Source organism: Tursiops truncatus, chromosome 15 (assembly GCF_011762595.2).
Source record: "Tursiops truncatus isolate mTurTru1 chromosome 15, mTurTru1.mat.Y, whole genome shotgun sequence".
Classification (NCBI taxonomy): Eukaryota; Metazoa; Chordata; class Mammalia; order Artiodactyla; family Delphinidae; genus Tursiops; species Tursiops truncatus.
The window spans coordinates 25,562,373-25,574,537 of NC_047048.1; the positions used below are offsets into that span (position 1 = coordinate 25,562,373).

The 12,165-nt window shown below is 45.8% G+C and overlaps 1 protein-coding gene across 1 annotated transcript in view; it reads right to left on the bottom strand.

Moving 5' to 3' along the window:
• The window catches only part of BMERB1 (bMERB domain containing 1), a 119,703-nt gene that overhangs the window by 39,378 nt on the left and 68,160 nt on the right, over positions 1-12,165 (bottom strand). The window contains exon 2 of the mRNA XM_019928624.3: positions 7,111-7,234. Within this exon, the coding sequence (XP_019784183.1) occupies positions 7,111-7,234 (124 nt within the window). The remainder of the gene's footprint in view (positions 1-7,110; positions 7,235-12,165) is intronic.

The window sequence follows — 12,165 nt, forward strand, 5'->3', positions numbered from 1 at the left end:
TCGGCTGAATAATGTCCCTCCATATGCCCATCCTAATCCCTGGAACCTGTGAATATGTTACCCTATATGGCAAATGGGATTTTGCAGGTGTGATTCAAGTAAGGCTCTTGGGATGGGGAGATTATCTTGGGTTATACAGGTGGGCTGATGCCAGCAGAGATTGGACGATCCCACTCTGTGGTCTTTGAAGATGGAGGAAGGGACCACCAGCAGGGAACATGAGAAACAAGGCTCTAGAAGCTGGAAAGGCCTCGGAAAAGTATCCTCCCCTGTAGCCTCCAGAAGGAGCTTAGCACTGCCGACACTTTGATGGCAGCCCAGTGAACCCCATTTCAGACTTCTGGTCTCCAGAACGACAAGAGAATAAGTGTGTGGGGTTTTTTTGTTTGTTTGTTTTTTGGTTTTTGTTGGCCACGCCGCACAGCTTGCAGGGTTTTAATTCCCCGACCAGGGATTGAACCCGGGCCCTTGGCTGTGAAAGTACAGAGCCCTAACTGCTGGACCACCAGGGAAGTCCCTGTATGTTAAGTCACCAACTTTGTCTAATTTGTTACAGCAGCCACAGGAAACCCATACACTTCGTAAAGTGTCTACACTGCAAGCTGCTATGTCACACAACCACTCTGTAGGAATACTATGGACTGACCCACTTCAAATGAGTCAGGCACTAAAAAAAGAAGGGAAGTCAAGCTCTTGCTCATTTATTAGGTAAATAGTCACAGAGCACCTACTCACATTGGCCATGTGTTGGGTGCTAACGACATTGCTGAGAGTGAAAACAGCTCAGCCTGTGTCCTCATCAGGGCCAGCGTCGAGCAGAAGAGAGATGGGGAACACGTACTCAAACTGATGAACACAGATTTATAAACGGAGGAAAGGCTTCTCCTTAGAAGACCCAAAGGATCTTGGTTATGGTGATAGGATGGGACACAGCCTGGGAAGTGCTGGGAAGGCTTCCCCTCGGAAGTATCCCTGGATCTGAGCCCTGGGGGGAGGGGGAGAGTTAACCAGGTGGGAGGGGGACATCCAGGTAGAGGGAACAGCTCCGACAAAAAGGCTCCCTTGGAGGGGGAGGGACTGAAAAGAGGCCCGTGGAAAGCAGGGATGGGGGCTGCAGGGGGACAATGGATGAAGATGAAAAGGTGGGAACAGACTGATATGAATGTTCTGGAATATGCCTCCTGTCATTCATGTGTGGGAGTTTCTTCTGTGATGATGGAAATGTTCTACAAAAATGTATGCTTTCCAGTGGGATAGCCATTAGCCATAACTGACTAAAGAGCACCTGTAATGTGGCTAGGACTACTGAAGGACTGCATTTTAGGTTTTATTTAATTTTAATTAACTTAAATTGAAATAGTCACATGGGGCTAGTGCATACCCAACTATACAGAGCAGCTCTAGGGTATACCCAGGAGAGAAACTGTTGGATAGAGATATATAGATATGTAGAGATAGACAGATAGATAGGTAGATAGATAGATAGATATAAACTTCTTATAAGGATTCACAGGATTATAGAGGCTAAGTCCCACGATCTATAGTCTCCAAGCCCAAGACCCAAAAGGAGTTGATTTTTCAGTTCAAGTCCAAAGACAGGAAAAGATCGATGCCCCAGCTCATGCAGTCATGCAGGCAAAGTTCCCTCTTACTCAGCCTTTTTGTTCTATTCAGGTCTTCAACAGATTGGATGAGGTCCACCCACACTGGGGAGGGCAATCTGCTTTGTTCAGTCTACTGATTCAAATGTTAATCTATTCCAGAAACACCCTCACAGACACACCCAAAAAAATGTTTAAACAAATATCTGCGCACCCCATAGCTCAGTCAGATTGACACATAAAAGTAACCATCATAAGAGTCTAATACAGTGATCCCTTTCCCAGCTCACCAGGGCCCAGAGGAGATCCTTACAGCCAAGAGCATGAAATCCTTTATGGTAAGACAGCCAGAGCTCCCTGAGAGAAGAATTTCCTTTCCTGAAGCTTGTTCTGACTTCGAGAAGCAACTTGGAACAGCAGAAGCCCATCCACTGGGGGATATTTTTTCTCCATTTGATCAGCCCAGATCCCCAACCTCATCCCTATTTCCCCAAACACTTAGAAATTCAGGGGGGTCCTTCCATTCAGAGGTCTCACCTGGGACATTCCCCATCCTCTCTAGCCTCTCCATCCCTTTCCTCTTCCCTCGAGGTCTCCTTCCTCCCTTTCTTCCCCAACTCCTCAAATTCTCGTATATTTTGTCCAAGACAAATTGCTTTTTAGATCTTTTGCAATTAAAGACATTTCTTCCCACCTGATATGTACAGTGGCTCTGACAACGCTGACCTGCTCTTAGGAGATGGTATTTAAAACCCAGAGCGCATCCAAAGTGTCTCGAAACTGCCAAACGTGGCTGAGAAGTGTCAAGTTACATAAATGCACATGCTTCATTTCGCCCTTGGCTTGAAGCTTTTCCTAACAGGCTTCAGAATTATCAGCTCATTAAAGGGATAAAGAATGCAGGTGTATAAAATTTTTTTTAAATAACAACAACCATAATAAAGTCAGGGCCCCAGAATAGAGTTGGACTTGATGGGTGAGAGCCACTCCCCAGCTTCTCGGGGAGAGGGGTGTTTTCTCGGTCTTCTCTGGAGATAACGAAGCAGCCCTGTTCCTCTCTTCTCCCTCAAAGCACGTTATTAACAGTTAAAGGAGGGAAGGGAATTTTGATGTGCTTATTACCTAGGAAGAGCCACCCACTTTCACGTGTCCTCTCTTTCCATCCCTTGCGACAGCGCTGCCAGGGAAATATCAATGTCCCATTGTAAAACTGAGGCTGGAACAGGGCAACAGATTTTCTTTTTTTAAAAATATTTATTTGGCTGCACTGGATCTCAGCTGCAGCATGTGGGATCTAGTTCCCTGACCAGGGATCGAGCCCAGGGCCCCTGCATTGGGAGCGTGGAGTCTTAACCACTGGACTGCCAGGGAAGTCCCTTAAAGAAACTTTTTTTTTTTGGCCACACGGCACGACCTATGGAATTTTAGTTCCCTGACCAGGGATTGAACTGGGGCCCTCAGCAGTGAGACCCTGGAGTCCTAACCACTGGACCACCAGGGAATTCCCAACAGGGCAAAAGATTTGCTCCAGGGCCCAGAGTCGATAAGAAGTAGAACTGGGGTTCAAAACCAGTTGAGAGACCCTATAGCATCATGGCTGAGATCACGGACTCTGGACTCAGAATGCCAGGGTTATATCATCATCTGCTGTTTCACAGACCCTGGGCAACCTGGGGCAAGTCACTTGACCTCTCTGTGCATTGGTTTCCTCATCTATAAAATGGGGAGGGAGGATGTTGTATGTCTAGTTGCAGTAAAGATTAAATGATCAATGCATGTAAAATACTTCGAACACTGCCCAGCATAGCAAGTATTTGAAAAGTTTACAAGTCATGTACTCTCTACCACCACACCCTGAACCTCTGCCACGTTCTAGGGCATGACCACTTCACCGCACTTGGTCCTTCTTAATAAAATGATGTTACTTGGGTCCAAGCCCAGAGTCTGGAAATATTGGAACTCAAGGACTGTGCTCCTGAAATCTGTCCTTCACAAGCCCATCTCCCCTGCCAGCTGCAGCTCTGACTCATTAATTACAAGCTGCTGCCGCCCAGAGCAAGCTGAGAGACAGAGCCCACTGTCCCTTTATGACAATCCTGCAAGCAGGTGTAAAATGAAGATAACCGCCCCCCACCTCCGAAAATACTTAATTATCTGAAACCCAGATAAACAGCAGGACCAGCCTTGTAGAGAAGGTGTGGAGGGCTGAGGCAGGCCAGCGGAGCTGCAGGAGGGGTTATGAAAAGCTAATGGTGTGAGTCAGTGCTGGAATTAAGGGTGAGAAAATGAGTCTGAGGTTGTTGACAGCCTCCACAGGCCAGGATGGCGAGAGGCATGGAGATGGGGCAGCAGCGGGAGGGACTGGGAGGTGGGTGGCACGGAGGATCGAGGATGGAACAAAGGAGGCTTCAAGTTTTACCTCCTGGACATTTGCCGCCAATTAAAGCGGTGTTTTCGTGATACTAAGGGGTTTATTGACTCATCCAAATGAAGCTTGTAAAACTGCCAGATTCAAGAGGGAGATCTCTAAACACCAGTTAGCGACTTGGAAACTAGGGGACAAGCGAAGGGAGGACATTGAGAGCAGATGCATTGGGTGTGCGCTGGAGACACATGCCCACCGGGGTCACTCATAGCCCTTCTCTGAACCTGACCTTGTAAGCCTTAGGGATAGCAGGTATGCTGGAGGCGCTCCTGCTTCATCCTTCCATTAGCAAGCATTTTTCGTAGGTTACGTGATAATGTGTGCACAGGGCTTAGCCAAGGCCTAGATCTGTGCTAAGGGTTCTATAAATGTTGACTCTTGAGGTCCCTGAGAACCCTTAGAGGAATAAGGCTCTATGTCAAATTCCCAGCAGGTGAACTTGAAAACCTTGACTAAGTTGGAGCTCATCATTTTAGGCTTCAAATAAATCACTTCTCTCCAGAGAAAGGGTATGAAAAAGTCCAAAGCCTGACTCAATAGAATGACTTCTGTTTCCACCCGACTCAATTCAAGATGGCGTGGAACAAGACCAAACCCAACGTGGGATTGTGGGATTGTGGGCATCCAACCGGGAGTTTGTCTTCGCATTCTAGAAGAGCAAAAGGCAAAGAGAAAAGGCATCCTTCTACTGGGAATAAATAACAGGCTAACTTAGGGTTCAGGGCTCTGCCTCTGAGGCAGACACCTCAGGTTCAAGTCCCAATTCCACCCATATTATCTGTTGACCTTGAAAATGTTATTTCACTTCTCTAACTTCAGTTTCCTTATCCATAAAATAGAAGGAATAGAACCACTCCTTCAGGGGTCTTATGAGGATTCAAAAAGCTAAAATAAGTGAGCAAATGCATATAACACACATAGCACGTGTGCATTATAACAGTGCCTGTGGTAAATAGCAGTTCTTTTGAAGCCTGTCATGTGCCCAGGGTCACAGACAAGGATGCAAGAGAGCCAGGATGACCCTGAACCCACTCTTATGAGTTCACGCTGAGGGGAAGGCAGAACAAGCAGAAGCTGTGAGTCCCAGGGGGAGGGCAAGAGAGAGGGGCCAGGAAAATGGAAACCCATGAAAGAATAATGCTGAACGTCGGGGGTGTTGGGACAGCAGCCTTTAAACCCATTCTCGAAAGAATCAACATCGCAGGAGACGGTAAAGTGAGAAGACACCCTCAGCCATGCAATATGATCTGACTCATACAGTCTGCACGGGAGCTGAGGGTATTAACTTGATTACTTCCCAGCAGGCGTGACAAAACCAATCTCACCCTGGTTATTACAGCTACAGTCATTGGGACTATTTCAGTCAAGGGCTGTCACATTCCCGTCACTCCGAGCTTCCCCACCTGAGCCTGTAAATGCTTAGTACGGTCTGAAATTCTATTTCCCTCTTACTCTATTCCAACGGGTCTCGTGTGTGTGTGTGTGTGTGTGTGTGTGTGTGTGTGTGTGTGTGTGTGTGAAGGGAAACTATTGGGGTCAGGATGGAGTGTGAAAGAACAATTTTTGCACATTCAACAAATACTAATTGGCCTAATAAGTGCCGGGCAGTGTTCAAGATGCTGGGAAAATCCAACAGTGAAGATGAGACGTAGGATCCCTGCCCTCAGGAACTTATACTCTTTAAGGCATTATCTTGGCAGATATATTCAGAGCTTCCCTCCTTCCTTCATTCCTTCCCTCCCTCCCTCTTTCCATCCTTCCTTCACTTATTCACTCACTTAATAAAAACTCTGGAGTCAGACTGCATCCTACCTTGGCTACTTATTAGCTAATGCAACCTTGGGTAAATTTCTTAACCTCCAATTCCCTCTTCTCTAAAATGGAGGCAAGAATAGGACCCACCTGCACCATCAGCCCTACAGGGAGGTGAGGGCCTGGCTCTGAGAAAGAGCCAGGAAACTGAATTCAACAATGGTCCACACACAGCCTGTTAGCCCGGGAGGCTACAGATCGTCATCTGATGAGGTGTTTATCCAGGTCTGAGTGGGCTATGATCTCTACCCTGGCCATCCTGGAGTCCATCATGCGTCTCTGAGATTGACAAGGTGGTGTACCTCCAGGCAAGGCTACATACTCTAAAGGCAGGGCCTGGGGGGAGCCCTCATTATCATCCACCTCTGTCTGCAGGCTGCTAGCAAGACTTCCGGGGGCCAAGAAGCCAGCCCCTCCCCTGAAGTATGTCACTGAGCCCCCAAAATATGTCCTGACTGCACTGACATCCTTCTGTATGTTTTAGATAATTTGATTTATTCAAGTGTCTACTGTTGACATTTGTCTCTAAGCAGTCGGACTCACGGGCAACATGGGGAAATTTAGTGACGTTCTCTAAGCAGTCGGACTCACGGGCAACATGGGGAAATTTAGTGACGTCACAAGTCAAGAGCTTAGTGCAGTGCCTGGCCCAGGGCTAGAGCTTACGTGTTAGCTAATCTTGTCACTGAGCACTTGCTGTGCATGTGCCAGGTGCAGGGATAATATGTACATACACACACACCATGCAAAGGTCAGTAAATGCGCAGTGAGTGACAGCCATCGTCACAAAAGCAACCTTGGCCCTCCTGAGCACCCACAGGCTGAAGGGAGCTCTTCAGTACTTTAAAGAACTCACATTCTCTGTCTCCCTTCCTTTTAAAACATGGGGAGTGTATTGTAAACACTAGTGATATGTTTTTAATGTTAGAAACAATGTGTAAGAAGCTTAATTATAGTTTTGGAACAAAATATAAGTTCTGTGCTCTTTGAGAATACAAAAAATAAAAATTGGAAGCATAAAAATAGAAAAAAGACAGGAAAGCAAGACTCAGGCACTAATTTAATCATCTTGTATAGGGCCATATATTGACTAATGGTTATATACTAAGAAATAGAGGCATAGATACCCACGTCTCTAGGTGGTTGTGAGAAAGTATGTAATACCTTCATCCCGGTGCCTGGCACACAGCAATAAACAGTAAATGTCAGGTTCTCTGGTGTCCTCCCCCTCCACACCCCTTCCTTTCCTCCGCCCCTTCCCCCAGCACTCACATAAACCTGAGCTCAGACTCCCGCCGGACCAAGACTTCCCGGAGACGCTGGATTTTCACCATCTCCAGCTCGATCTCCTCTGGCCTCATGGTTGTCTCTGCCATGGAGATGATGTCTAGCTGATCTGTGCAGGAGACACAAAACACAGGCATCAGGACCCCAAGGCTGCATGGGTTTTCAAGAATTCCCTCTGGACAGCCTCCTCTTTGCCCCAGCAACCTTCATACCCCAAGAAGGCACACAGATCTCTGCCAGTGCTGCAAGTGTGTATTTGTGAGCCGGCCCTTTGGAAACTGGAAAGCACGTTTCCATGGGAACCCTGTTACAAGGCAAGAGGAGGCTCAGGCGGGGTCACCAAAACTTGTTCAAGGTTATACATATGGCCTTGACAGCCCTGCCTGGTCCCGGCTTCTGAGCCTCTGGTCCCTTTGACCATGGCCTTTTCACCCTCTCCCAGTCGCCAAAGACCGACGCCAACTTTAGGCACAAAAAAGTTTGTAATAATTATTTTAGCAATACCATTAATAATTATAGGAATACTAAGTAATGTAATAGTAATATGAAATAATACGGGTTTATTGTAGAAAATTCAGATAATACAGATAAGCAAAAGAGAACAAAGTAAAAAGTCACCTATAACCCCACTGCCCAGAGGGAACAACTAACCACATTTTGATGGACATTCTTCTGATCTTATATTTATAATTAGAGTTATATATATTGTCATATAAGTAAAACCATATATTAAAAAACTATATATATAACCATATATATATATACCACATACATATAGCCATATATATTACCATATATATAGAAAGATACTATATATATGCCTATATATAAATATATCTGTATGTATGTATGTATATATACATGTATGTTAGTTCACTAGGGCTATCATAAGAAAACAACAGAAGCTGAACAGCTTAAACTACAGACATTTATTTTCTCCCAGTTCTGGAGGCTGGAAGTCCCAGATCAAGGTCTGGCAGGGTCAGCTTCTGGTGAGAGCTCTATTCATGGCTTGTAGACAGCCACCTTCTCACTGTACTCACATGGACTCTTTGTGTTCATGCAGAGAGAGAGCTCTCTGGTGTGTCTGCTTATAAGGACACTAATCCTATGGGATCAGGGCCCCACACTTAATGACCTCATTTAATCTCAGTTATTTTCCCATCTCCAAATCAGCCACACTGGGGATTATGGCCCCAACATACGAATTCGTGGGGGACATAAACACTCAAACCATAATAGTACATATGCATGCGTATATATGTATATACATAATTCCTCATATATTGCCGCTAACATCTTGGTGTACATTCTTCTAGTGCACACATATGGTAATTTATGTGATTATATATATTATATAGGTAGTGTGCATATATAGGGTAATATATATGGTTTTATACATGTGTTTTATACATATAATGTTATATATAAACACATCTATACTTTTTTAAAGAGTGGAAAAACATACACAAAGATGTTAGTAGTTAGATGTTATATATCGGGCTTCCCTGGTGGCGCAGTGGTTAAGAATCAGCCTGCCAATGCAGGGGACATGGGTTCGAGCCCTGGTCTGGGAAGATCCCACATGCTGAGGAGCAACTAAGCCCGTGCACCACAACTACTGAGCCTGCGCTCTAGAGCCCGAGAGCCACAACTACTGAGCCTGCGTGCCACAACTACGGAAGCCCGCGCGCCTAGAGCCTGTGCTCCGCAACAAGAGAAGCCACCACAGTGAGAAGCTCGTGCACCGCAACGAAGAGTAGCCCCCGCTCGCCGCAACTAGAGAAAGCCTACGCACAGCAACAAAGACCCAACTCAGCCATAAATAAATAAAAAAATAAATAAGTAAATAAATAAGTAAAAAAAAAAAAAGGACCAAGTTAAATTTAAAAAAATAAAAAAGATGCTGTATATTTATACGTATGTTATACACACACATATACCATCATGGAGGTCTGGTCTTTGTAATATAAAGTTAGGATCTCACCATTTTATTACCTGCTCTTTTCACTTAATGACATTTCACGAGCATTTCCACACGTCCTTGGATGTTCTTCCCCAGCAGCAGTGTGAAAGGCTGTGTGGTGTCTATTTGTGGCTGTATCATGAATCACTCCACCAAATCTCAGACACTTAGGTTGTTTGCTGTTTCCCCCACTAGAAGAAGCAGCCCTGCGATAAGCATTCTCAGAGATCAATCTCCGCGTGCCTCTAAGAGGTGCCTTTAGGTCACATTTCCAGAGTGAATGGCTGGGTTTGGAAGGATGCAGTAGTCTACTGCTCTTCATGGGTAGAGAAGGAGATGTAGGGAAGGAATGTTCTTGCTTTACTCCGAGGTCTACATCACATCACCTGCATCAGCTAACTCCTTCCACCCTGGGCTGTTGTGAGGATTGAATTAACCAAGGCATGTCACTCTTGATGAACGGTTACGATTACCTTTGTTATTACCCCACTGTGCCACGCCATCTCTTTTAATCCTCACCACAAGCCAGAAGGACGAGGATGTTCTCTTTCTTAGTAAATAAGGGAAATAGCTCAAAGCTGGCAAGGGAAGGGGCTGAGCCAAGGTCTGCCTCTAAAACACATGCTCTTTGCCCCGTCATTGCTGCCCCTTCCTCACACAGGCATTCTGAGTCTGATACCCCCCTATCCATTCACATCTTAGGGTTGAAGGTGGTGTCTTACTTTTCTGTGGGCGCCGCAACAAATCACCACAAACTGGGTGGCTTAGGACAGCAGGAATTCATTCTTTCACAGTTCTGGAGGCCAGAAGCAGGTCTGTGTTTTCTCCAAAGGCTCTAGGGGAGGCTCCCTCCTTGCCTCTTCCAGATCCTGGTGGCTCCTGGCAATCCTTGGCTTGTGGCAGCATCACTCCAACCTCTGCCTCTGTTTTCACATAGCCTTCTTCCCAGTGGCTCTGTGTATCCTCCTCTGTCCTTTACTGTCTCATTGCACTTAGGGCCCACCCTAATTCAGTATGATCTCATTTCAATCTTTATCTTAATTCTCCCTGCAAAGACCTTATTTCCAAATAAGGTCACATTCTGAGGTTCTGGGTGGATATGACTTTTGGGAGGACACTATTTAATCCACTACAGTGATGAATGGTAACAAGCGTACAAGCTCCCTGACAGCCATGTCACTGTCTCCAAGAGATTTAGTCACTGTGCATGAAGCACAGCCGTGGATGGAAGCAGCAAGAGTCCCTGGAAGCAGCTGGGGGTGGTGGGGATGAGTGGGATGCGGTGGGCGGGGGCAATGGGACGTGGTGAAAACCAGCTGGGGGTCAGAGTTAGAGATTCTTGGTCTGAGGCCAATCACCAGCTGCATGACCTTGAATGAGCCCTTTTACCTCTTAGCATCACATTCTTCCTTTGCAAAATGGGATTCAACAGCTATCATGTGCTACACTGTGCTGTAGGCTTTATATGTAACATCTCATTTAATCCCTATGTTATAGAAGATGTAGCTGAGGCTTAGAGAAGCAAAATGACTTGGCCAACATCACAAAACCAGAATGTTGCAGAGGCAGAATTCAAATCTAGCCTCTCTCTCCCTCTCCCTCTCTCCCTCTCCCTCTCTCCCTCTTTCTCTCTCTCTCCCCTTAACTGCCTGCCTTAACCACATAATACAGCCTCAGGTGAGGGTTAAATGCATTTACGGATGTGAATGCGTGCAGTTAACCGCCCCGCAGATATAAGTATCCTCATTTCTCACACATCATGGTTTAGATGGGCAACCTGATTTCCGTGGGACACATGCTGAAAATGGCAACATACCCTGGGGCAAAGCGTGGGACAGAGAGAATTAATCACACCCCATGGATTGGCATTTTACCTCCATCCTTGGGGGAGGATGGAGGCGGTGGCACTGCCAGGCTCCAGGTGCTGAGATGAATGTTTAGCTTTGACTTGGGGCAGAGGATAGAGCTGATACCTCTGTTGAAAAGTCTTGCTCATGGATGCTTTCCTTCCCCTGGAGAAAGGAGCAAAGCCTAGCCCTCAAATCAGATATGGAACACGTTAGAATTCTTTCTTAGTCACTGCTCTGTGCCAGGCACTGTGCTAGGCTCATTACAAGCCTTATCTCATTTAATCTTCACAACACCCCAGCTGAGGAGTTAGCCAGCTACAGCCATGGGCCAAAGCCAGCCCCCTCCCTGATTCTGTAGATAAAGTTTTATCGGAACATTGGCCACGCTCGTTCATTTATGTATTATTTATGGGTGCTTTTGAACTATGACAGCAGAATGAGTAGCTGTAACAGAGACTGGCCCACAAAACATCAAATATTTACTATCTGGCCCTTTACAGAAAAAGTTTGCCAACCCCTGCACCCCTACCCTAGATGGTAGATGCTATCATTTCCCCAGTTTAAAGGTTAAAAAAACAAAAAAACCAGGTTTAGCCAGTAATGATACTAGCTAACATTTATTGAGCATTTATCACATGCCAGGATCAAATCACCTTATTTAATTCCCCAAACAGTCCTGGGTGGTAAATACTGTTAGCATCCATTTCACAGATGAGCAGATTGAGGCTCAGGAAAAGGAGTAAGTGATGGGGCCAAGATTTAAAACCAGCTCTGTCCTACTCCAAAGCCCTTGTTGTCATCAGTTCTATTCATTTAAGAACTACCTCCCCACTTAAGAAGTACCATCATCACCTTAGCAATAGAGAAAACTGAGTCTATTTTATTGCACTAGGTACATAGAGAGTAGCTGTTTTTAAGAGTTTGCAGGTGCGGTGATTATCTGGGGAGCTCTACCCCCAGGGATTAGGATACACCTGGGTTGAGGGGTGGGGGTCGTGTCCAAGGACCTTCATACAGGAGGTCTTCAGAGCAGACTCTGAGAAATGCTGGTACAGGATGTGAGTAAGTGAATATCATGCATGGTCGGTTTCTTTTCAGTCTGAACTTGTGTAATAGAACTAGCATGATGGAAACCTTGACAACATTCTCCAGATAAAAAGCAGACATCCAACAGCTGCCAATGAAGGTGTCCAAGAGGAGGACAAATCCTGGAAGGAGACAGAC